This window comes from Gopherus flavomarginatus, chromosome 10 (assembly GCF_025201925.1).
Source record: "Gopherus flavomarginatus isolate rGopFla2 chromosome 10, rGopFla2.mat.asm, whole genome shotgun sequence".
In the NCBI taxonomy this organism is placed as follows: Eukaryota; Metazoa; Chordata; order Testudines; family Testudinidae; genus Gopherus; species Gopherus flavomarginatus.
The window spans coordinates 8,413,138-8,440,463 of NC_066626.1; the positions used below are offsets into that span (position 1 = coordinate 8,413,138).

At 50.2% G+C, this 27,326-nt stretch overlaps 1 protein-coding gene across 2 annotated transcripts in view; it reads left to right on the forward strand.

Annotated features, from left to right (window-relative positions):
- The window catches only part of LOC127030298 (zinc finger protein 271-like), a 51,095-nt gene extending 33,002 nt beyond the window's left edge, over positions 1-18,093 (forward strand). For both annotated transcript variants that reach the window (XM_050916548.1, XM_050916547.1), the window contains exons 2-3: positions 9,286-9,399; positions 9,823-18,093. In XM_050916548.1, the coding sequence (XP_050772505.1) occupies positions 10,027-11,388 (1,362 nt within the window). In that variant the 5' untranslated portion in view covers positions 9,286-9,399; positions 9,823-10,026 and the 3' untranslated portion in view covers positions 11,389-18,093. The remainder of the gene's footprint in view (positions 1-9,285; positions 9,400-9,822) is intronic.
- The last annotated feature ends 9,233 nt before the right edge of the window (positions 18,094-27,326 follow it).

Sequence of the window (27,326 nt, forward strand, 5' to 3'; positions counted from 1 at the left end):
GGACATATAAAAAGAGACTGCCCATATATGGAGTGTGGGTTTACAGAATTCTGTGGTTGGGCCAAGACTCCTGGGTGTGGAGAAGAAGGAAGTTACTGACCCTTCTAGAGTAATGTGGGGTGAACATCACATCACAATCGCTTAAATCAGGCTCTGTACCAGGTGACTTGCCGACAGCTAATGTGACACTGATTTTTTTGTTTTTAAAAAGGTTCCAGAGGCAGTCCTGACACTTATAGGCTGGTAAGCGTAACTTCAGTATCAGATAAATTGGTTAAAACAATAATAAAGAACAGAATTATCAGACACACAAAGGAACATGAGTGGTTGTAGAAAAGTCAACATGACTTTGTAAAGGGGAATTGTGCCTCGTCCTTTAGAATAATTTGTCGGGTCAAAAAACATTGGTAAGGGTGATCCAGTGAATATTGTGTTCTTGAACTTTCAAAAAGCCTTTAATAAGGTCCCTCATCAAAGGCTCTTAAGCAAACTAAGCAGTCCTGGCATAAGAGGGAACGTCCTCTCATGGATCGGTAACTGGTTAAAAGGTAGGAAATAATGGGTAGGAATAAATGGTCAGTTTTCATAGTGGAGAGAGGTAAATAGCAGGATCCTGCAGAGATCTATACTAGGACCAGTACTAGTCAATATTTTCCTAAATGATCTGGAAAAAGGGGTGAACAGTGAGGTGGCAAAGTTTGCAGATGATACAAAATTACTAGGGCATCAAATGATTGCAATTTAATTTTTTTAATCATGAGATTAAAAAATAAATTCTGATTAATTACACTTAAACTATAATACAATACTATTTCTATAAATATTTTTGGATGTTTTCTAAATTTTCAAATACAGTAACTCCTCACTTAACATTGTAGTTATGTTCCTGAAAAATGTGACTTTAAGCAAAACTATGTTAAGCAAATGCAATTTCCCCATAAGAATTAATTTAAATAAGGGGGTTAGGTTCCAGGGAATTTTTTTCACCAGGCAAAAGACACACACCCCCAAAAAAATAAATTTTAAACAAACAATTTAATACTGGTACACGGTGCTGATGATTGTGAAGCTTGGTTGAGGTGGAGGAGTCAGAGGGTGGGATATTTCCCAGGGAATGCCTTACTGCTAAATGATGAACTAGCGACTGGCTGAGCCCTCAAGGGTTAACTCTCACAACACTCAACAAGGCAGCAGGAGAGGAGGGAGGGCAGACAGAGACGCACACCCTGTGTGTGTGAGGAAAAAATGCACATTTCCCCTTCAAGTAGCTGACTCCAGGCTTAAGTACACTGCCTTGTTGATTAAATCAGCTTGCTGAGACCTGAGACAGCAGCTACTGCCTAGAAGCTCCCTCCCTCCATCATGTCCCCCCCCCCCCGCTCTATGGAAGATGGGGTAAACGGTGAGCAGGGGCAGGGGGAGACGCCCTGACATTAGCTTCCCGCCCCCCGGTACAGCAAGTAGGACTCAGGAGTCTCTGGAAGAAGCTCCAAGGCAGAGGGCAGGAGTAGCACATGGCAGTGGGGGGAGGGACAGCTGCTGCACAGGGAACTTAGGGGAGTGGGGGACTGCTGGTCCACCCTGGTTCCAACCACCCACCAGCTAGCTGCAAGGGGCTGCTCTTCCTGCAAGGAGTGGACGAAACAGGCGGCTGCCAAACGACATTAGAAGGGAGGATTTTACAACTTTAAATGAGCATGTTCCTTAATTGATCAGCAACTTAACATCGAAACAACATTAACTGGGATGACTTTAAGTGAGGAGTTCCTGTATATTATTTTCATTTACAACACAGAATATAACGTATACAGTATACGGCATGTGGCAGGGGAAGAGGCTGGTGCAGGGAAGCTGGGCTTGCCAGGCCCCTGTTCTCTATGGGGTGCCTCTTGGAGTATTGGGCTGGCCGGGGACAATGGGGCACTGCACGGGGGAGTGGCAGTCCCTGGAGTGAGGGGTCAGCTGGGGACAATGGGGCATGAGGCAGGAGGGACAGCTCCTGGAACGAGTGGCCAGCCAGGGACTTTGGGGCATGGTGCGGGAGGGTGTCGGCTCCCAGAGAGAAGGGCCTACTGGGAGCATTGGAGCATGGCACAGTGGCGGGTGTCAGTCCCTGCAATGAGGGGCCTGTTGATGGCAATGGGGCATGATGCGGGGGCTTTTTTCCCAGTTAACTGCAATTAATTGACAACTCTAAAAATTAATTAAGATAGTTAAGTCCACTTACTACACAACCCCAGAAGGGATGACCAGAGTCTGAACCTGCCCTAGCCCTGCTGCCCTGGGTGGTGGGGGCAAAGCCGAAGGGCTGAAGCCATGAGGCTTCGGCCCCAGACCCCAGCAAGTCTAAGTCAGCCCTGGCGACCCCATTAAAACGAGGTTATGACCCACTTTGGGGTCACAACCCACCGTTTGAGAACCATTGTGCTACAGCACTGAAAAGAGCCATAGTGATGCTCCAGCTCTGGCTGAGGCTCAGGCTCTGAGACCTACATGTCGCCCCAGGATTCAGATCCTGAGCTCCAGCCTGAGCAGGAAAGTACGCGGCTGATTTTAGTGCTGCAGTGAGAGGCCTGCGAGCCCGAGTCTGCAGACCCAGGCTCAGGCTCCCTGTCAGTGGTTTTTTTTCAGTGTAGACGTACTCAAGGACATCCCCCTCAGTCAGCTCAAACAGCCTTTTATGCCCCAAATTCCCCAGTCTCCTTAAACAGGTAACATCAGTCACTGCTCTTACCGGAGGGGACAAAGCCTCAAATGCTGGATATCTGCATAATCAGCCTTGGAATTTGGCATTAATCACCTCAGGCTGATAGCAGATTCCACAGGACCCCCACACACGCAACTCCCCCAGTGAGCCAGAAACACACAAAGACATGACACTTATTGATACAAAGGTGTGTGAATACTTTATGGGCCGATATAAACTGACCTATCTCTGTATAATATTCAGTGACGTTTTCATGCTCTCAAGGGCTAGTTCGAATGTACAGGTAAAATTCATAATGTTAATGTAATGGTTTATTCAGGGGGGCCAAGTGGACTAATAGTTAGCACACCTAGTTTCCCATCTCTTGCCTCAAAGAGGGGGATGTCGAGATGCCTGCTCCTGGCCCAGAGGCATCACAGTTTTGGCCCATGTCAGGCCTAGCTCTCAAGCAGGACATAGTAGGAGGACCTGGGCCTTCCCTCTCCTTCGTGTCCCAGCCGTATACCCAGTGGGAAGCAACACCAGCCAACTCCTCCAGGCAGAGGATGTAAACCTGCCACCCTGGGCCACTTGCTACCTCTCCTCTCTTTGAGCTTGTGGCATAGCCCCCTAGTGTCCTAACAATCTGGAACTGAACAGAGTTTAGATGAGCAGAGCCCCGCGGGAAAGGGCATGGCTTGGAGAATGCACTGCACACGGGACTCACCAGCATCATGGTTCCCTTCCAGGTTCAATTTTCTGTGTGGCATTTCAGGAGAAGGACCTGGCTTCCCTCCAGCCTGTTCATTCTAATCCATTTCCTCGCTGCTTTTGACTGGGGGGCAAGTTCTTTCCTACCAGTACAGGGGTATTATCTTGGGTGTGGGGACCTGAGAGTTGAGTTTGGGGTTGGGAGGGAATGGGGTAACGAGGAGGCCTTCTTGTCCCTTCCAAACCTTGTGCAGGTTGACATGATATACCTGGGTTGATGTCTTCCTTCTGGGTTCCTGGACCTCATAATCAATTTCCCCCCCCCACTCCCATCTTATCACCTTGCTTTGACGATGTCCCCCATAAGGCTTTATGGAATATGCTTATTGTTGTGTACATGACATAACTAGAATATGTTTTAGGCTACATATGCCATGTAACATAGTTACATAAAGGTTATGATCTACTGAATGTATTCACCTTATTTGTATGTGTGTATCATTTTTGTATTTGAGTTATGAATATTGGCTGTGTACTGGCTTGATTTTAACCAGCCTAGTAGAGCATTTGGTCAGCTTCTTGAGAAAAGTACAAATTAAGTGCCCAATCAAAAACCACTTAAGACAACAATGAACTTGAAGATGCCAATCCACATCTGAACCTTCCCAGGAATGGGGCTTGGCTAGTAAAAACTGAGTCATGCATGGACATGTGGCTTGCCTATGTGACTCCAATACTCCATCTTGGAGCTGGACTTTGCATAAGAGAGAGGAAAGGGTCTCCACCCATAGAGAGAGTCTGTTTAAACCCCTGGGAGACCCCTCCATTTTGTCTTCAGCTGGCTAAGGAGATATCTCCTCCACCCCCAAGTATACCTGAAAGACACTGGAACAAAGGACAATAACTACAGAGGGTGTAAATGATTGCTGGATCCAGAGTAGCAGGAGATTAGTCTGTGAAAGGAAGCTTACTGGAACTGGTGAGGTTTTATTTGTATTCAGTTTCTTAGACATAGACTTGTGTGTTCTGTTTATTTGAGCATAAGCTTTTGTGGGCTACAGCCCACTTCATTGGATGCATAGAATGGAACATATAGTAAGGAGATACATATACATACAGAGAACATGAAAAGGTAGGAGTTCCCCTACCAACTCTAAGAGGCTAATTAAGATGAGCTATTGTCAGCAGCAGAAGAAACTTTTGTAGTAATAATCAAGATAGCTCATTTCAGACAGTTTGATAAGAAGGTGTGAGGATACTTAACATGGGGAAATAGATTCAATGTGTGTTACTACTTGGAACCACTTAAATCCTACTTTCTGTATTTAATAAAATCCCTTTTTACTTATTAATTAACACAGAGTATGTATTAATACCTGGGGTGGGGTGAGGGGGGGGGCAAACAGCTGTGCATCTATCTTTGTCTCAGTGTTATAGAGGGCAAACAGTTTATGAGTTTACCCTGTATAAGCTTTATACAGGGTAAAATGGATTTGTGAGGTTTGGACCCCATTGGGAGTTGGACATCTGAGTGTTAAAAACAGGGACACTTCTGTGAGCTGCTTTCAGTTAAGCCTACAGCTGTTAGGGGACGTGGTTCAGACTCTGGCTCTGGGTTTGCAGCAGGCCAGCGGGTCTGGCTCAAACCAGACAGGACACTGAAGTCCTAAGCTGCGAGGGCAGGAAAGCAGGGGCAGAAGTAGTCTTGGCTCAACAGCTGGCAGCCCCTAGACGTTTTCTGTGATCCAACCCGTCACACTTGCCATCCGGCCAGTAGCTTGAATTTCAGTGTCAGCAGCAGAAGTATCACTCGGTCTCCAGGTTGGAGCTCTCAGAGACAAGCCTTGTTATAGACCTGCTCCTAATTGTGTTACCCCTTTTGCAGGTTTCCCCTCACAAGCTCCTCCAGGGTCTTCCATTTATTTCTTGACTATAACATAGCACACTACACTGGCTGTTCTGGAGTTTGGTGGTGGTACACCGACACCTTCAAGGACTTGACCCATAGCAGGTGTCACAGCTCCTTCTGTGACCGGGTGCCCGGATAGACCACATTGAGAATGCTACACTTGGGGCATACTGCAGGGAATGGGACAGACAATCCCCCAAACTGGGTGTTTATTCTATAATTAGATTCACCAAGCCAGTAACAGAACAACTTCTGTGGTACCACACTAGTTACCAAGAAACCAGACGCAGTCCCCTTTAAGCATTCCAGCTCTTGACTTCCATCTAGACAGCCAAGTCTAATGTAGTGATGGGTTACTGAAGACCAGATTCACCATATGTGAGTTTTGCCATTCCTAAAGGACTGTACATTGATTCCCCAGGTCAATATGAGTCTCAGATCTTACCCAATAATCACACTGACGCCAGTCCTTTAGTAACTAAACAACTAAAGATTTAATAATAAAAGGGAAAAGAAAGAAGTGCAAAAGGTTGAAAGATCAATATACATAGAAATAAGTGTAAAGTCCTTAGGTCAGTTTCATAGCAGAGATGGTAAGGCTGCTGATTTGTAAGTCTTTCTGGAATCAATTTAAAAGGTTATAGTCCAATGGGGAGTCCAGGTGTAGAGTCTGTTCAAGTCTTTCCATGAATTTTCCCACTTAATCCAAATCATTATTTGGAAGAGCTCCATCCTATGACCTATACTTCCCTGCTCAAAGTTTAAGTGGACTAGAGAAGAAAAGAATCAAGTCCTTCCTTTATAGTTCTCTAGCAAGCTGATAAACCGCCATCACAGCAATTGTCACAGCAAGACTGTCCCTGAGGAACAACAGGCAATGCAGATGGTTGCTTTGAAGCTAGTCTATTTCCTAAGCTTATAATGGGGAGGGATAGCTCAGTGGTTTGAGCATTGGCCCGCTAAACCCAGCGTTGTGAGTTCAATCCTTGAGGGGGCCATTTAGGGATCTGGGACAACAATCTGGGGATCAGTCCTGCTTTGAGCAGCAGGTTGGACTAGATACCTCCTGAGGTCCCTTCCAACCCTGATATTCTATGATACAGGTAAACTAGTTGGATTCATTCACATACAGCAATTAACCAGTACTTCATTAAAGCACAGATAATTAAGCTGAAGAAAATGTAAATAAAATGATTAGTTTCCTGCAGTATCTTACATCTTATTGATTTTAAGGTTGGCTGAACCATCCACATGCATAATATACCACAATTAAAATATAAAAGGGAATTAGCATCCAAAAGCTAATCTGGTTACATTGTTATACTTCTAATAAAATATAAGCGAACACAGACAAATACACTTAGCAACTACCCTTGATTTCTATTACTACAAATAAATGGGTTAATGATTGCAGATCTAGTACATCTCTTTGAAATTCATATACGATTAGATTGTCTCGCTTACATTTCAATGTCTCTTGTTAAGTTCGTATGGGTCATACATAAGGTGACTAGTCTGTCAGTGTCACACCTTCATTAACTGTGAAGTTTGTCCCTTGCTCTGTAAATATTTCTTTTGGGATCCCTACTCAGGCAAATACTTTCATGAGCTTACTAGCGATGACAGCTGACATTTCTGACCAGAGGGGAATGGCCCCAGGTGCCATAGTCCAAGATCACCAATATATATTTTTACCTGGCTGCAGACATTTTCAGCATACTCACCAGCTCTATGCCTACCCATAAGAACATAAGAATGGCCATATTGGGTCAGAGCAATGGTCCATCTAGCCTAGTACCCTGTCTTCTGACAGGGCCCAATGCCAGATGCTTCCTTGGAAATGGACACAACAGGGGAATCATCCAGTGCTCCTTCCCCTGTCCCCCAATCCCAGCACCTGCCTGTCAGAGTGACCCCTGCAGGGGGTAGTAGTACGAGGGAGGCCTCTTAAGATCTTTTTCTGGCTCACCCATTGGCATTTGGGGCAGGAGGCACAGTAGTCCTGTGCCTCTGGGGTGGATTCCCAGCCAGTAGAACTCTGTGGTCACTCTGTTGAGTGTCTTCTCTGTCCCCAAGTGTCCCGGCACAGCACTGCATGGACCAATTGAAGCACTTCCCCTTTGGAAATTCCTGGGTACCGAAGCTGCATTTGACCAGCCCTGTCTCAGCCTGCTTCATCAACTGATATGGTCTCTCCGCTAGCAATTCAAAATAGGGCCACTATTTCAGCTGCTGTGGGTCTAACACTTTGTCATCCACATGGATGAGACGTTCATAAACCTGACGCAGGGTTGGGTCCCTCCTTTGCTCTCCCACAGTGTTTATTTGCTAGACAGCAGGTCCAAGTTGAGCAGTGGTAGCAGGCCCCTACTGCTTCAGTTAAGTTCAGGTGAAAAGTCATTTGCCCATGAGGGTGGTCCTTCTCCTGGATCTTTGGCCTCCAATGGAGCCGTCTCCTCATGGCACCTCCTGTTGGCCACCATGGCCATCTCCTGTTCTCCTGTTCTTCTAGTCTGGCTCTAGCCCCTCTACAGATGCTCCATGCCATCCCTGGACATCCTTCCTGAAAAACTTCCAGTCATGACGAAGTATGATCAGAGAGGCCAGGTCTCTGTCTCAGTCTGGCCTGCACTGTCTCAGTCTGGTCTTGCACACTTAGTTGGTCTCATCAGACAGGGTTATATGTCCCCGTGGATACACTGGTTTTAGACTATGCTTCTAGATTCTCCTCCCAACCCCATCAACCACTTCCTGACCAAAGTCCAGCTGCAGCTAGAGTCTATCAGTTCTTGTACTTTTACTCCATTCACTAGCAAGGAGATTAATGTTTTCCCTGTGCCCCTTTTCTGAGCCCAGTTATCCGCTGTCCAGGCCTGCCCATAATTATAGTCCATGAATGGGCAGTCCCACCTGAAATGGCCTGGCTGCTCACATGCAACTAGCCCCCTTGTGATAAAAAAGTTTCACCATTAATTCTCCTGAGTGGGATGATCCCTTCTAATGAGGCTGCTCTGCTTGACCCAAATGTCTCCTGGCTAGCTGAGGGTGGGATTCTGGTCTCCTCTACTGGCCTTTTGTATCCCCCTCTACTAGGATTCGGTGTCCAAGTTCCCTGGATAGCCTCTGTGAGTTTTGGGCTCAGTGGCACTTGAGGCCCTGGAGGTGCACTAGACTGGTTTTTGGCGTTTCAGCTATGGACCCAAAGGATGGCAGGTAGTTCTCCACCATGGCAACAGCCTCTTCCAAGGTCTCTGGTCAGTGTCCCATCTCCCACTCAAGCTCCCCTTGAGTTCAAAAGAGCAGAGCTCAGTGGGGTCTGCTAGTTGTGAGAAAAGCGTGGGCGGGGTTTGGAGAAGGCACGGCCTGAGGGCCTCATCACTGTTGCTGTTCCATCCCAGGTCCCACCTTCCAAGTGGCTTTTCAGGAAAAGAACGTGTTTTCCCTTAGCCTGTTCCCTCTCTCCCATTTCCCTGAGCGTCTGAGCATCTTTTAACCTGTTCCTCTAACTGATACATGCTCCACAGGCCAGAGGGTAGGGCTACCTGTGCCCAGTAGCATCCTCTAACTCCATCAGGCCCAGTGTGAGGATTGTGTACCCCACAGTTACATACAATAATATCAAGATATGCCTGTGTTATATCTGTCTGCCATCACTCTGTTCACTCTGCTCCTGTGTTCTAATTCCTTCCACCACTGTGTGTGTGTGTTGTCTATATAGAATGTAAGTTCCTCAGGGCATGGAGCATCTACTACTCTGTGTTTATACAATGCCTGGAACAATGGGGCCCTGATTTTTATTGGCCCTTTGGCACTACTTTAATGAACATGATTAATAATAATAACTGTCCTGCTGCTTAGAACTATGGAAGCTGGCTTCAGGATGCTTAAAAATGAGCTGAGGTTAAAATCATGGAATGGTCTTTGTGACAAGTATCCCACAAATTCAGCTGATCTCTCTTCTTTTTGTTCTCTTACACAGGGTTTCCAGTTTCCAAACCTGATGTGATCTCCCGGCTGGAACGAGGGAAAGAGCTGTGGGTCGAAGATTGCCAGGGCTATGAGGAAAGAGAGCTCTAGAAAGGTGCCCAGACAGGTGAGGCCTCAGCTAACCAACTCAGAAACTGTCCTTGAATGAAGGAAACATTTGGGATTCCCTGCAGAGATCTTGTGATCTCTTCAAGTTCAGAATTGTTCCCAGCAAGTGTGGCATCCTCATGACAGATGTCACTCCTGGCTTCCTTCCTCTGCTGACTGACACCTGGCTGTAGCTCACTTCCCAATATTCCTTTCCCCTGAATGGGATGTGGACCCAGAAATGACCCTCTCTTCTCTGTCCTCCGGGGAAGGACTTTAGGCAGGGCAGGTTGGGGGAGGGGTTCAAATCAAATCCTGGTTTGTTTGTTGTCTCCAGCACTTATTTTGGTTTGTTCCCACCTTTTCCCATTCCTCTCTGGGGTTTCCTTTCTCCCCAGCATAGGGGGTGACCAATGCCTGGATTCTCTCTCTATCCTTCCAGGTGATTGGATGGTGAGTGAGAACGAGGAGCAGAATCCACAGCCGGGATATGCCGAGCAAGTTGTACCACATGTGACATTAGCAGGAAGGTCCAAAGGCAAAATTTCTTGGATTTGTGCACAGACAAAAGCCTGTGAGACTCAACATAGGCCAGAGAAAAGCTTCAGTATATTATCAGACATTTGACGTTATTAGACATGAAAGAATGAACATGGGAGAGAGACCCTATCCATGCCTTGAGTGTGGAAAAAGTTTTAGTCAGAGCTCAACCCTCATCACACATCAGAGAATCCACACTGGAGAGAGGCCGTACACATGCCCTGAGTGTGGGAAAAGCTTCAATCGGAACTCACACCTCATCACGCATCGGAGAATCCACACAGGAGAGCGTCCCTACACGTGCTCTGAATGTGGGAAGAGCTTCAATCGGAACTCAAACCTTATCACACATCAGAGAGTCCACACAGGAGAGACGCCCTACACATGCTCTGAGTGTGGGAAAAGCTTCAGTCATGGCTCAGCCTTGATCACCCATCGGAGAGTCCACACTGGAGAGACGCCCTACACATGCCCTGAGTGCGGGAAACGCTTTAATCACAGCTCACACCTCATCACACATCAGAGAATCCACACAGGAGAGACGCCCTACATGTGCTCTGAGTGTGGGAAAAGCTTCTGTCGGAGATCTGCTCTTATCACACATGAGAGAATCCACACGGGTGAGACACCCTACTCATGCTCTGAGTGCAGGAAAAGCTTCGGTGAGAGTTCAGACCTTATTAGGCATTGGATAATCCACACAGGAGAGAAACCCTACACATGCCCTGAGTGTGGGAAAAGCTTCAACCACAGCTCAAACCTGATCACACATCGGAGAATCCACACCAGAGAGACACCCTACACCTGCCTTGAGTGTGGGAAAAGCTTCACCCAGAGCTCGCACCTCATCACACATCGGAGAATCCACACAGGAGAGCGCCCCTACACGTGCTCTGAGTGTGGGAAAAGCTTCAATCACTGCTCAAACCTTATCACACATCGGAGAATCCACACTGGAGAGACGCCCTATATATGCTCCGAGTGCAGAAAAAGCTTCAATGAGAGTTCAGACCTTATTCGGCATTGGAGAATCCACACAGGAGAGAAACCATACACATGCCCTGAGTGTGGGAAAACCTTTAACCACAGCTCAAACCTGAACAAACATCGGCGAATTCACACTGGGGAGACACCCTACACCTGCCTTGAGTGCGGGAAAAGCTTCAGCCAGAGCTCACATCTTATCACACATCGGAGAATCCACACAGGAGAGCGCCCCTACACATGCTCTGAGTGCGGGAAAAGCTTCAATCGGAGCTCAAACCTTATCACACATCAGAGAATCCATGTAGGGAAGACACTCTGCTCATGCTCTGAGTGTGGGAAAAGCTTCAGTCGGAGCTCAGCCCTTATTAGTCATCAGCGAATCCATAGAGGAGTGACAAACTTCACGTGCCCTGAGTGCGGGAAAAGTTTTAATAAGAGCTCAGTTTTCATCAAACATAAGAGAATCCACACAAGCAAATAATGCCATAAATCAGGAGTTCTCAACCTTTTCTTTCTGAGTCCCCCTCAACATACTATAAAACTCCAGGGCCCAGCAGGCGTGGGTAGCAACTTGGGGCTCTGGGCCTGCGGGTGGAATCCTTGGGCATAGGGGTGGGTCCTGAAGGGTGGGGCCTGAGAGGATGGAGCTGCCCCCAGGACTGCCCCATTCTTTGTAAGGCACTGCAGTTTGGGGGGTCAACAAGCTCGTGCCCCCTCAACTCTGCTCTTGGGCTCAGGGCTTCAGCCATGTGCCACTTCTGGATTCAGCAGGGAGAGTTCAGGGTTTCACCTCCCTGCTGCTGTGACTTCAGGGAAGGGAGGGGAGCTCAGGGGTTCAGCCCCGCACTGCTCCCACATTCGGGGGGCGGGGTAGGGGAAGAGGGGAGCTCAGGGTTTCAGCCCTGTGCTGCTCCTGGCTCCAGTGGTTGGTGGAGGGGGAGCTTGGGGTCATAGGTGCCAACTTTCTCCGGCACCGGTGGGTGCCCGTGCCCCCCACCCCTTTCCTCATCCCTGGCCCCACCATGACTCCAGCCTTTCCCTGCCCCTGGCCCCGTCCCCATTCCAACCTCATCCCCAGAGTCCCTACTCTGACTCTACCCTCTCCCTGCCCCTATTGGATCCCTTCCCCGGCCCCGCCTCTTCCCCCAGCGTGCTGTGTTCCCCCTCTTTCCCCCCCACCTCCCTGCCCCGTGAATCAGCTGTTCCATGGCGCAAGTGCTAGGAGGGAGTGGGGAGAAGCAGGACGCAGCAGCAGGCTCGCGGAGGAGGCGGAAGCGGAGGTGAGCTGGAGCAGGGGGGGCGGGGCCACTGGGAGCTGCTGGTGGGTGCTCAGCACCCACTAATTTTTCTCCATGGGTGCTCCAGCCCCGGAGCACCCACAGAGTTGGTGCCTATGCTTGGGGTTTCAGCCTCGTGTCGCCTCTGGCTTCAGCCCTGTGGGGGGTGCCAGGGATGGGACTTTGGCCCCACACCGCTCCTGGTTTCAGCCGCGTGGTCGAGCGCTGGGACTCGGGGTTTCAGCTATGGGGCCCCACAGACTCCCTGAAAAGGCTCGCAGAATCCCAGGAGCCTCTGGATCCCCAGTTGAGAACTGCCGCCATAAATGCCTTGACTAGGGCTGGCCAAAGATTTTTTTGTAAAATACATTAGCGAATTCCCACATAGTTTGTACCATTTTCTTCAGTGTGATCTTTTAGTTGCCTGCCTCTGTCTTTTGCACCTCCTCCTCTTTTGGGGTGAATCCCATCATCCTTTATCGACTCCTTTACTTTATAAGTCCTGGGAGTGTGTCCTTCGCCTGACAGAAGCATCCATCAGCACTACATGCAGGAGATAGGGTTGATCTTGACTAGCAACATTGATGTAAAAACGGCCTGTGCCTTGTCTCCACTGGGATTCTACAAGGATGTAGCGGCTCAGTTTAGAGATCTTGTTGAATAACACAACTACATTTGCAGTGCAGGTATAACCCGGGTACAGTGGCCGGGGTTAGCTTGGCCAAGCTCACCTCCATCTTTTTTCCTAGTCTAGACAAACGCGAGCATCAAGTTGATCCCATTCCCCCGTTACAAAGTGATTGTTAGTCATCGAGTTCCCCTTTGGGGACAGATTTTCTCACCTTGCTCGGGGTTTTGCAGGAAGAAATATTTTTCCTTCCATTTTTGTCATGTATAATAGATTGAAATAGAACAAAGTGGGATTGGAAAAATGTGTCATTTCAGCCTCTGTGATACCTGAAGGAGATGGGGTGAGTCAAAGGGATTCTCTCCTTCCCCATCACTGTCACACTCCCCCCTCGGCCCAGCAGCATTACCTTCTGTGTAAGCCACAATAGTGTTTATCCTCCCCATGTTCTACCCCTGCACCTCTCAATGTGTCATGTGATGCCATGTTCTGTGTGCTCCCTGTGCTTAGGTATCACACTTTGATCCTGAATCAGAGTCACTGGGGCTAGATATGAAACTGTCAAGACCTGTATGGGGGATTTGAATGGATCCCAAACACAGAGTAGTGATTCTGTGCTTTCATCTCTGCTTCCATCTTTTGGCAAAGTTGCTTCGGGGCTTTTTCCTGCTGAGCTGGGATTGTTGCAAATGGGAAGTTTGGTTGCTTTTCTCCCTTGTGATGAAGCTAAATCTTTTGTAAGTAACATGACTTAATAATAATGAGGTGGCACAGAGTAAAGGAAAATTGAATTGATCAGAGGAGAACGCAATGGGGGAATCTGTTTTGATTTTGAGTTATCAGACATAACCTAGTCTGAAATTTCATTTTATATGAAACTGAGAGTGTCTTCCACCCCTCTGTGTTGTGGGTTTTTCTTTCGGTCCTGAAGTCGGTTTCGTCTCATAACTGGATATTACCTTTGTCTGACAGAATGTATCTCAGTTTTATTGGGGACTTTGAGACAAATCACCGTTTGCTAAAACGGTATTATCTTATTTTCTATGGGTCTTTTCCCCACCCCTCTATGATGACATGGAAGACATTCAAGTGTAGTTCAGCCAGTGGGAAAGAATATTCCAACTATTGACCATGCTGCTAAGGAAACAGTAGGAATTTAAAATTTCTACTTTGAAGCAGTGAAGAACAGCATGCTGCAAATTTTGCAATGAACTGACATGATCACACTTCTTGTGGGTGCAAAATAAATTAATAATGAGATGTCCAATAACTAGTCTTAATTTATTAATCAAGGATTATTAGTCAAGGATTAATACAGCATAATACAGAAAGGAAGAGTGCTTACGTTACCAATCCCTCTGGAAGACAGGATTGCAGAGCTCACGCAGTCTCAGAGATCCTGCGCGTATCCCTCCTGTATTTATATCTGGAGAGAGGGGAAGTTTCATCATTTTCCATGCATCACTTTATCTAACATATGTTTTTTATTTTCTGTGACGTTTTTCATAGACAGTAATTGCTACACCTATGTGGGGGATATGTTGTAAGTTTCAACATGGTGTATATTTTACATTTTGACTGTTATACAGACCCTATGCATTAAACAAAAACAGAAGCATGAATTTTGTTTTGAACATTAAAGGCATAGCATTACCTATTCTGCTATGTTTTTGTCTAACCCTGATCTTACAATATGACAGCTATCTCTCTGTAATGTAAATAAGAAAGCATTTTGGATGATCTTAAGATGAGGACAATTCAAGAAATATATGTGATATTATATATAATATTAATACTGTATGTACTATTAATATTGGCTAACATAGAAATTACAAACTCTCTCTAACCTAACTTCATCTATATTGTAGTAGCCAGGTATATCATAACACCTAGAAATTGGGTTTTTTAAGTGCACTTTACAAGCTTAGAATCATAGAATATCAGGGTTGGAAGGGACCTCAAAGCAGGACTAATTTCCAGACAGATTTTTGCCCTAGATCCCTAAATGACCCCCTCAAGGATTGAACGCTAACCACTGAGCTATCCCTCCCCCCAAGCTTCTTGTACCTTAGTTTTTGCTGAACTTGCATTCTCCAGCACAGATTCAAAGGAGAAGTTCGTACAAAGATCACAGCATCTACCTATCATACAGTTTCAGAGAATTTAACATGAATATAAAGGACTTCAAACAGGGCTGGCTTCACCATGAGGCGAACTGAGGCGGCCACCTGAGGTGCCAGAATGTGGGCGGGCACCACTAGGACCCAGAGTGTAGAAAATGGTGCTGGTGCATATGTATTCTCCCTGCTCTAGATGCACAGAGCTGGTGGAGTGCTGTGCTGGAGGAAGCAGGGCACAAGAGACATAACGATCAGGCAGGAGAAAAGGTGAGAGGGAATAACAGAAAGCAGCAGGAGCTGCAGGGAGAGAGAGGAGGAGGCGCCTCTTGTGTACCTCTCTAGCATCCCCAGGAGCCTGGACTGATTCACACCAGCTTCTCAGGGAGCTTCCTGTATCCTGCTGCTTCCCTGAACCCACCTGAGGAGAACAGGCAGTCAGCTGAAGTAGTAGGAGCCAGTTAGGCCCTTAAGATGCTGATATCTTCCCTCACTCAGGCCCTGCTACCAGCCTGCTTATTTGTCCCCTTCAATTGAGTGTTGAGAGCCACTCTTGCTGGCACAGAACAGCAGTCATGAGTGAAAGAAGAAAACGCCCCTCGGGGGCAGCATTCAGAAAAAGGAAAAAAGCAAAGGAAGCTTTTCTATCTAAGCAGGAAGGAGCTCTCCTGAGATATAGCGACACAATGTTCACAGGGAGCCTTCCAGCCGCAGCGAGGATGTGAGTGGTGAGGAGATACCCTCTAACTGGAAGATCAGGCATGTCTACACTACGAAATTAGGTCAAATTTATAGAAGTCGTTTTTTTAGAAATCATTTTTATACTGTCGATCGTGTGTCCCCACACAAAATGCTCTAAGTGCTTTAAGTCTGTGGACTGCATCCACAGTACCGAGGCTAGCGTCGACTTCCGGAGTGTTGCGCTGTGGGTAACTATCCCATAGTTCCCCCAGTCTCTGCCACCCATTGGAATTCTGGGTTGAGATCCCAGTGCCTGATGGGGCAAAAACAGTGGTGCGCATGGTTCTGGGTACATGTCGTCAGCCCTTCCCCTCCCCTCCCCCCGGTGAAAGCAACAGCAGGCGATTGTTTCACACCTTTTTTCCTGGGTTTCCTGGGTTACCCGCTCAGCTAACCATCACCGTCCATCTCCTGTGTGCTGGCAGCTGTGAGACTGTATTGCTACACAGCAGCAGCTCATTGCCTTTTGGCAGCAGATGGTGCATTATGACTGGTATCCATCATCCTCATGCTCCTGGGTGCTCTTTTAGCTTACCTCGGTGAGGTTGGTCAGGGGCACCTGGGCAGACATGGGAGTGACTCAGCCAGGTCATTCCCATCTTCTGCCGAGCACCCAGGAGATGATGATGACTAGCAGTTGTACTGCACCGTCTTCTAGAGAGCACCCAGGAGATGATGATGGCTAGCAATCGTAATGCATCATCTTCTGCCGAGCACCCAGGAGATGACGATGGCTAGCAGTTGTACTGCACCATCTGCTGCCAGCCTAAGATGTAAAAGATAGATGGAGTGGATCAAAACAAGAAATTGACCTGATTTGTTTTGTATTCATTTGCTCCCTCCCTCCATGAAATCAAATGGCCTGCTAAACCCAGGGTTTTGAGTTCAATCCTTGAGGGGGCCATTCTGTGTGACAGTTGTTTGTGTTTCTCCTTGATGCAAAGCCACCCCCTTTGTTGATTTTAATTCCCTGTAAGCCGTATCGTCAGTCGCCCCTCCCTCTGTCAGAGCAATGGCAGACAATCGTCTTGCGCCTTTTTTCAGCACAGACACCATAGCACTGGGATCATGGAGTCCACTCAGATCACCATGGCAATTATGAGCACTGTAAACACCATGCGCAGTATCCTGCAGTATGTGCAGAACCAGAACCTGCCAAAGCTAAACCAGGCCATAGACATGGACACAGACTTCTCATAAAGTACGGGCCCCGGCAGTGTGCACATGATGGTGTTAATGGGGCAGGTTCATGCCGTGAAACAAGCACAGACTGGTGGGACTGCATAGTGTTGCAGATCTGGGACGATCCCCAGTGGCTGCGAAACTTTCACATGCGTAAGGGCACTTTCATGGAACTTTGTGACTTGCTTTCCCCTGCCCTGAAGTGCCAGAATACCAAGATGAGAGCAGCCCTCACAGTTGAGAAGCGAGTGGTGATAGCCCTGTGGAAGCTTGCAATGCCAGACAGCTACCGGTCAGTCGGGAATCAATTTGGAGTGGGAAAATCTACTGTGGGGGCTGCTGTGATCCAAGTAGCCAACACAATCAAAGAGCTGCTGCTATCAAGGGTAGTGACTCTGGGAAATGTGCAGGCCATAGTGGATGGCTTTGCTGCAATGGGATTCCCTAACTGGTGGAGTGATAGACAGAACCTGTCTCCCTATCTTGGCACCGGAGCACCAAGCCAGCGAGTCCATAAACCGCAAGGGGTACTTTTCAATGGTGCTGCAAGCACTGGTGGATCACAAGGGACGTTTCACCAACATCAACGTGGGATGGCCAGGAAAGGTACCTGACGCTCATATCTTCAGGAACTCTGGTCTGTTTCAAAAGCTGCAGAAAGGGACTTTCTTCCCAGACCAGAAAATAAACCTTGGGGATGTTGAAATGTCCATAGTTATCCTTGGGGACCCAGCCTACCCCTTAATGCCATGGCTCATGAAGCCATACAGGCACCCTGGACAGTAGTCAGGAGCTGTTCAGCTATAGGCTGAGCAAGTGCAGAATGGTGGTAGAATGTGCAAATGGATGTTTAAAAGCTCGCTGGCGCAGTTTACTGACTCAGATAGACCTCAGCAAAACCAATACTCCCATTGTTATTACTGCTTGCTGTGCGTGCCACCATATCTGAGAGAGTAAGTGGGAGACATTTATGGCGAGGTGGGAGGTTGAGGCAAATCACCTGGCCACTGATTACATGCAGCCAGACACCAGGGTGGTTAGAAGAGTACAGGAGGGTGCGGTGCACATCAGAGCAGCTTTGAAAACCAGTTTCATGACTGGCCAGGCTACAGTATGAAAGTTCTGTTTGTTTCTCGATGAACCACCCCCGCTTGGTTCAGTCTACTTCCCTGTATGCTAACCACCCTCCCCTCTCCCCTTCGATCACCACTTGCAGAGGCAATAAAGTCATTGTTGCTTCACATTCATGCATTCTTTATTAATTCATCACACAAATAGGAGGATAACTGCCAAGGTAGCCTGGGAAGGGTCGGGGAGGAGGGAAGCACCGGGTGGGGTCGAGGAGGAGGGAAGGACAAGACCACACTGCACTTTAAAACTGAAAAACTTTAAAACTTATTGAAGGCCAGCCTTCTGTTGCTTGGGCAGTCCTCTGGGGTGGAGTGGCTGGGTGGCCAGAGACCCCCGCATTCTTTGGCATCTGGGTGAGGAGGCTTGGGAACTTGGGGAGGAGGGCGGTTGGTTACACAGGGGCTGTAGCGGCGATCTGTGCTCCTGCTGCCTTTCCTGCAGCTCAACCATACGCTGGAGCATATGAGTTTGATGCTCCAGCAGCCTGAGCATTGACTCCTTGTGACTATGCGGTTCTGGCAGGACCCAACTGAGAGTGCCAATTCAGGACCAATTGCTTAAACAGGGCAGTTACAGCCCTAGGCTGGGGTTTTTCCACCTCTAAGGCAAACCAAACCAGCCAGACAAAAAGGACTTCAGTTTTACCCCACTGGCTAACCATAAGTCACACAAGCAATTTCCTTAGACACTCCAGTCTCCCTGTATCACCACCAGTGCCACGTCCTGGGGATGAATGGTTATGAAAACCAACACCCCAATAAAAGAAAACGGTTCCCTCGATCCCAAAGGACCAAGCCCGAGACCCAGGTCAATATACACATCAGATCTTACCCACAAATCACGCTGTTGCCAATCCTTTAGAATCTAAAATCTAAAGGTTTATTCATAAAGGGGAAAAGATAGAGATGAGAGCTAGAGTTGGTTAAATGGAATCAATTACACACAGTAATGGCAAAGTTCTTAGTTCAGGCTTGTAACAGTGATGGAGTAAACTGCAGGTTCAAATCAAGTCTCTGGAGTACATCCCCAGCTGGGATGGGTCATCAGTCCTTTGTGTAGAGCTTCAGTTTGTAGCAAAGTTCCTCCAGAGGTAAGAAGCAGGACTGAAGACCAGATGGAGATGAGGCATCAGCCTTTTATAGGCTTTTCCAGGTGTAAGAACCTCTTTGTCCTTACTGTGGAAAATTACAGCAAAATGGAGTCTGGAGTCACATGGGCAAGACCCTGCACACCCTGCTGAGTTACAAGGAGTATCTGCCTCCTCTCAATGGGTCAATTGTGTAGCTGATGGTCCTTAATAGGCCATCAAGCAGGCTAGGCAGAGCTGACACCAACTTGTCTGGAGTGTCCCCCCGAAGCATAGCACAAATTTGAAATACAGACAGGATAAGGCCAATATTCATAACTTCAACTAAAAAATTATACATACAAACAGTCAGCATAATCACAAGCAGCAACTCATAACCTGGTCTTAGACATCGTATATGACCCCCTTTACATAAGATTTGGTGCCACTACAGGACCTTGGTTGCAACCATGTTCTATATGGTCCCAGATTATATCAATAACGTCACACTCCTGTCTTCTGTCAGCAAGCTGATGCCACCTATCACCTTCAGTCTGCTACTTACTCTCTTCAGCCTGCCACCTCTCCTTGTGTTCATATTGTGCTTTCCTGCACTCTGACATTGTCTGACTCCACGCATTCTGCTGTGCTCTGACAGTGTGGGAGGACAGCATGAGCTTAGAGAACATTTCGTCCCGAGTGCATTTTTTTCGCCCTCTAATCTTCACTAGCCTCTGGGAAGGAGAAACATGCAGCTGGTGGAGGAAAAAAAGGGAGAATGGTAGTTAAAAAGACCATTTTATAGAACAATGGGTACACTCTTTCATGGTAAACCTTGCTGTTACCATTACATAGCACATGTGCTTTCTTTACAAGGTCGCATTTTGATGGCTTCACCCCCTCCCCCCCACCGCATGGCTAACAGCGGGGAACATTCAGCCACAGGCAAACAGCTCAGCAGGAATGGGGACCTCTGAATGTCTGCTTAATAAAACCACCCTATTTCAACCAGGTGACAATGAATGATATCACTCTCCTGAGGGTAACACAGAGAGAGAAAGAACGGATGTTGTTTGAATGCCAGCAAACACCGGGACTATATGCTGCAATGCTTTGTTCTGTAATGATGCCCGACTACATGCTGTTGGCCTGGTGTGGTCAAGTGTCCTAACATGGAGGACAGAATAAGGCTGCCCTCCCCAGAAACCTTTTGCAAAGGTTTTGGGGGTACATCCGGGAGAGCTTTATGGAGATGTACCTGGAGGATTTCCACTCCATCCCCAGACACGGTAACAGACTTTTCCAGTAGCTGTACTGGCCACGAATGCCAGGGCAAATTAATTATTAAACACACTTGCTTTCAAACCATGTCTAATATTTACAAAGATACACTCACCAGAGGTCCCTTCTCCGCCTGGCGGGTCCGGGAAGCAGCCTTGGGTGGGTTGAGGGTTACTGGCTCCATGTCCAGGGTGAGAAACAGATCCTGGCTGTTAGGGAAACCGTTTTCTCCGCTTCCTTGCTGTGAGCTATCTTCAACCTCCTCATCATCTTCCTCATCCCCAAAACCCACTTCTGCATTGCGTCCTAATCCATTGACGGAGTCAAAGCACAGGGTTGAGGTACTGGTGGCTGCACCCCCTAGAATGGCATGCAGCTCATCATAGAAGCATCATGTTTGGGGCTGTGACCCAGAGCGGCCATTTGCCTCTTTGGTTTTTTGGTAGGCTTGCCTGAGCTCCTTAATTTTCATGTGGCACTGCCGTAAGTCCCTGTTGCAGCCTCTGTCCTTCATGCCCTTGGAGACTTTTTCAAATGTTTTGGCATTTTGTTTAGTGGAACGGATTTCAGCTAGCATGGATTCGTCTCCCTATACAGTGATCAGATCCCGTACCTCCCAAGTCACCACCCAAGAACCTAAAACCCCTCCAACGCATCATCAGGGATCTACAACCCATCCTGGACAATGATCCCTACTTTCACAGGCCTTGGGTGGCAGGCCAGTCCTTGTCCACAGACAACCCGCCAATCTGAAGCAGATTCTCACCAGTAACTGCACACAGCATCATAGTAACTCTAACTCAGGAACCAATCCATGCATTAAACCTCGATGCCAACTCTGCCCACATATCTACACCAGTGACACCATCACAGGACCTAACTAGATCTGCCACACCATCACCGGTTCATTCACCCACACATCCACCAATTTAATATATGCCATCGTATGCCAGCAATGCCCCTCTGCTATGTACATTGGCCAGACTGGACAGTCTCTACGGAAAAGGATAAATAGACACTCAGATATTAGGAATGGCAATATACAAAAACCTGTAGGAGAACACTTCAACCTCCCTAGCCACACAAAAGCAGATCTTAAGGTGGCCATCCTGCAGCAAAAAAATTTCAGGACCAGACTTCAAAGAGAAACTGCTGAGCTTCAGTTCATCTGCAAATTTGACACCATCAGCTCAGGATTAAACAAAGACAGTGAATGGCTTGCCAACTACAAAACCAGTTTCTCCTCCCTTGGTTTTCACACCTCAGCTGCTAGAAGAGGGCCTCATCCTCCCTGACTGAACTAACCTCCAGCCTGCTTCTTGCTTGCATATATATATACCTGCCCCTGGAAATTTCCACTACATGCATCCAACGAAGTGGGTATTCACCCACGAAAGCTCATGCTCCAAAACTTCTGTTAGTCTATAAGGTGCCACAAGACTCTTTGCTGCTTTTACAGATCCAGACTAACACGGCTACCCTTCTGATACTTGACACCCAAGAAATGTACACACACCACTACCATGGAAAAACAATTCAAATTGAGATCATAGAGTTACTGGCAACAAAAGTCAAACAGAAGATTGTGGCAGATCTGAAGTCAGCAAAATATTACTCTGTTATTCTGGACTGCACACCTGACATCATCCATATAGAACAAATGACTTTAATGGTGCATTTTGCAGCAACAACAGAACCTAGTGAAAATGTCCCTGCAATGATGACTGTCACAGAACATTTTCTAGAATGTATTGACATTGATGATACTACAAGAACTGGTATGACAAATGTGCTTCTTAAAAAGCTGGAAGATACAGGAATTCTGATAGCTGACATGCGAGGTCAGGACTACGATAATGGTGCCAACGTGAGAGGAAAGACCGGAGGAGTGCAGACACGGAGCCAAGAGTTAAACTTTCAAGCTGTTTTTGTCCCATGCAGTTCTCATTCATTGAACCTGGTGGTCAGTGATGCAGCATCAGCTTCTAGTGAGGCTGCTGAATTTTTTAATGTAATTCAAAGCATCTATGTATTTTTCTCTGCATCAACTCATCAATGGCAAATTTTGAAGCAACCTCTGGGAACATCCTCTTTGACACTGAAACCACTGAGTGCCACTTGATGGGAAAGTCGAGCGGAGGTGATAAACCCTATCAAACATCAAACTGGGAAGACAGATGATGCCATAGTTGCCATTATGGAGGATAATGCTATGACAGGAACTGTTCATGGGAGAACAGCGGCGGAGGGAAATGGAATCACCAGAAACATACTGTGATAGACCCAGGCCAGCTGGGAACAGCAGAGGAGTCCTATTGGTATCTGGGGGGCTGGGGCAGGAGAAGCCCGCCCATTTCTAAAGGACCTCCCCCCAGCCTAAAGGGAGGACCCACAGTTCTGGGACACCAAGTAATTCCGTGGGACAACTAATGAAAAAACAGGATCGGGAGTGGCGGGGCGGTGGAAGGAGAGCAGCAGCCCCTGGGGGGTCAGGAAAAGAAAAAACTAGTGAAGCCACTCCCTGGGGGGTATTGCCAGGGGCGGCACTGGCATCACAGGAGGTGGGGGGACAAGGACAGGGCTAATGGGAGTAGGGCGGGGATCAGGGAGAGAAGTCAGGAAGGAGGTAGAGGCAGGATCCGGAGCCTCTATATTTGAGCCACCGGACGGTGGCTACTCCCAGCCAGGCTCAGGGATCTGGAAAGTGGGAAGGGGACCCCTAACGATGCCGGGCTCAGCCACTGTGGCACGTGCGGCAGCCTCGGCATCCAGAGATAAATGTTGTTCAATGGGTTCGCTGCTGAGGAAGGAGGCCGGGTCCTCCACATCCAAGAGGGAAACCCCCTGGGAAGCGGGTCTCGGCAGCGGGGCACTGGCCGTCACCCCAAGGGGCTCGGCAGCCGTCAACAGAGTGCAACCCACAGCCAGGTCGATGGAAGATTCCAGGGGACCCTCAGAGGTGGGAGCAGAAGCAGTGGTTAGGGGAAGGGAACTCGGGGACAGGGGGGCCATGGTGAGGTGGCCCAGATCAAGGCCCGCCGGCAGAGGGTCGTCCTCCCCCTGCGTGACCGGGGTCACACCAGGGCCTCGACCTCCTTGTAGATGAGAGGGAGATCACCATCCACCACCCCAGAGCTCTCCCCACCAGCACCCGAGGCGATACCCACCGCGGCGCTCGCAGAGGCATTGAGTGGGAAGGGGGCGAGAGAGGCTCCCTCGGGGGCATCCACGGGAAGGGACCCCGGAGGAGGGGTGGAGTTACCTTCCAGTGATGTAACGGCATTCCCAGCTGGCACCACAAAATGGGAGTCATCAGGGGGCAAGGCGGAAGACTCATCATCGGTGCCCCCCTTCCTGCTCTTCCGGAGGGCCTCCGAATCCGAAGGCAGTAAGGAAACTCAAGCCTTCTGCTTGCCCCGCTTCCCCTGCACTAAGGACCAGCCCTCAATGGCATCATCCGGGGGCTGGCTAACGGCGTCGGGTCGGAGGGCAAGGGCAATGGCTCAGGGACTCAGGGAGGCAGTGGTGGGCCAACAGAAATGAGGGAGGACTCCCCCTGGGACGAGCCCTCTCCCACGCCCGGCGGTAGCCCCGCCACACCCTCCTCCACAGAGGTGGACCGAGAAGGAGGAGGAGGGGCAGCTTCAGGTGCCGGTCAGCCAGGGGTACCAGCGATGACAGGGCCGGCGCCTTGCCGGGGCTCGGGGGTCCCGGACGCTCCTCCGTGCAGGGCCAAGGGGCAGTCCCTCCGGACATGCCCCATCGCCCTGCAGAGGTAGCACCGGGCCTCCCCTGTTGAATAATGCACACAGTAGTGGACTCCCTGGTAGGGGACCAGAAAGGACCCCTCGAGCGCCACTCCGCCACGCTTTGCCGGCGGCAGTTGAAGCTGCACTTGCCGGCGGAATGAGAGAACATGACGGAGGGCGGGGTCCTTGCAGCCCAAGGGGAGAGGGCTGATGACGGAGATGGGGCGTCCCAGGGCACAAAGGGCGGGCAGCAGGGCGGCATTGGGCAGGAAGGGAGGGACGGCGGTCAAGATTAAGCGGACCCCCAGGTCTTCCAACGGTTCCAGGGGGACGAACACGCCCCCCACCGGCAGGCCCGTCTCCACCGCCTCCTGGGCGGCAGCCTCTGATGCCAGGAAGAAGACCACCTTCCCGTACAGTTTGGAGGCCGCCACGATGGCCGTGGGCCCCACCACCCTCGCCAACGCCCGCACGTAGGTCTCCACGTGGGGCGAGGCAGGCACCAGGAGGCAACGGATGCCGTGCTTCCTGGTCAAAGTGGGAAAGGTGCCCCGGCTACTGTAGATGTTGGCGGAGGTGGCGGTTGGAGAAGCAGCGGCAGGCGGGGGGACCGCCGCCACCTGGGTGTACACCCTGGGGGACGGGGGAGGGACACCTGCAGAGCTGGTGGAGGGAACAGCGGGGAGGGATGCCGCGGCCGATAGCGGGGCCGTGGCAGCAAGGGCAGTCTCCGCCATGGAGGGCCTGGCCTTTTTAGCGGGGCCCTTACCCTTCTTCAAACCCCGACCCTTCCCACCAGCTGGGGGGGCTCCTCCCGAATCAGAAGGGGCGAGGGACGTGGCAGCAACAGAGGTCTCCCCGGTACATGCCGCTGCCAGTGCCCCAGCAGGGGCGGTGGTAGGTGGATCGGCAGCGGCGGTCAAAGTAGAGGCTTGGGCACTGGATACGGGGGCAGGTGGAGGAGGGGCGGTGGGAGCATCGCGAGGGGTCTCCCCCACCACGTCCCCCACCATAACGAGAGCAGGGAGGGGGACAAACAGCGAGGGGAGGGGAAGGAGAGGAGGCGGCCACCCCTCCCCGCTAGGCTGCAGGCAGGGGAGGAGGGCGTAAGAAAGGGAAGGCCAGAGGGGCGTGGGGAGCAACCAAGGACCTAAGGGTGGGATTGTTTCAGGGCACCAACGCAGAGGGGGGTTCCGGCTCCTCCAGTTGCACTAGGGGAGCGGGGGGGCAACGGTAGAGGGGGGAGTGCAGTGAACAAGGGGAAACCAAATGGGGAAGGGCACAAGCGCATGGGAGGGGGCGGGGGCGCATGGGGGGGACCGATCAGGGCTGGGGGAGCACAGGGTGGGGGGAAAGGGTGAGCTGGGATTGGGGTAGAGGGACCACAGGGACAGCTGCAGGGCTGGGGCAGAACTAGCAGGCGGCAGAGGGAAATAGGTGGGGTGGACAAATGTGGCAAAGGGCAGGGGATCAGTCCAGGAGGAGGAGGGAGGTGTTGCACCCACAGGCACTTGTGCCAAGAAGTCAATGGTTGGCTGCTGCTGCTGCAGGCCCAAATGTTGGAAGTGGGCGTGGGGAGCCAGGCGAGCAGCTCAGACCCAGAGGCAGGAGTCCAAAGTAGAAGGAAAACAGACAGTGGGGGTGGTGGAGGGGGCAACGATGGTGGTGGGGGCAAAGGGGGACACGGAGACAGGATGGACAGGGGGCAGGCTCCACGCCACACCCTCAGTGCCCCAGCAGACACAGGCCAAACCCACACCACAAGAGCACAGTTTGAAAAAGACTCAGTCCAGGAATGCCCCCTCCACAGTGGTCTTCACACGGTCTCCAGCAGCAGGCGGTCCTCTTCTCCTTCCTCTCCTCCTCCGGGCACCAACAGCTCCCCAGCAACAGCCACAGCAGCCCCAGCAGCTCCAGCTGGTGGTGGTCTGGTGTCCAGGAAGGAGGGACCCCGCTCAGATGGTGGTGTCCTCAGCAACAAGAGCTGGGGTCCCTCACTCCCCTCCTCTCTGGCAAGCAGGCCAGCAGCCCCCCCCCCCCAGGGGCTGTAGGTGGAGTAACAGCAGTAACTGAGGTGGGGGGAGGAACCTAGTAGCCAGCCAGCAAACAGACAGCAGAGAGAGGGGCTGGTGGTGGTGTCTAGTCCAGCCAGGGGAGCAGCAGGAGCAGGAACAGCAGCAGCAGCAGCAGCAGTGAGGGCCCAGTGCCCAGCAGGAACAGCAGCAGCAGCAGCAGCCCTCTCCCTCCTTCCTCTACAACGGAGCGGTCCTATTGGCATCCAGCGGGGGTGGGCGGGCAAAGCCCGCCCACTTCTAAAGGACCTTCCCCCAGCCTAAAGGGATGACCCACAGGTCTGGGACACCAAGTAATTACGGGGGACAACTAATGAAAAAACAGGATCGGGAATGAGGTCATAGGGCTAAACGAAGGGAACCTGATGGGGACACCGAGAAGAGAACCCCGGACAACGCTCACTGCTCCTCGAAGGCGTCAAGGGAGCCAGTGGACGCCGCCCAGAGGAACTCTGCCCAGATGCGTGAGCAGACGGAGGAACGGAAATAGGCCCTACAGTCGCAGGAAATCCCATCGGCCAACCTCCTCTCCCTGGTGTTGTAGATGGCCAGTTTGGCCAGGGCCAAGAGGAGGTTGAGAAGGAGATCCCGCGACTTCGTGGGGCCATGGATTGGGAGCGTGTATATAAAAAGGTGAGGGGAAAAATGCAACCAAAAACGCAAGAAAATATTCAAGAGGAGCCGGAACAGGGGCTGCAACCTGGCGCACTCCAAATAAACATGCACCAAGGTCTCCTCACCACAGAAAGGGCAGGTGCTAGGGACAGACGTGAACCGCGCCAAGTACAAGCCCGTGCTCATGGCTCCGTGAAGGAGCCGCCAACTGATATCCCCGGCGGGCGTCGGGACCAGGGCAGAGTACAAGCTGGCCCACCGGGGCTCCTCACCCTCGAGAGGCGGCAGGAGGTCCCGCGATTTGGTATCGGGGCGGGACGCAAGGGTGAGGTAGTGAAGGGTATGGAGCACGAGCGAGTACAGATGTTTCCGTGGCGCGGTCTGGAACAAAACCGGCTGCAGATCATGCAGCCAGCTGGCAGTGAAAGGGTGAGGGGGCCGATTGGGTCCACGGGGCAGGGGCCCAATAAAAATGTCCACGGGGCCTGGGGTTGAGGGCCTGGGCAGGGCGTGCCCTCTCACAGGACCCGGTCGAGGTAAGCCTGAGCAGCAGGCAGTAA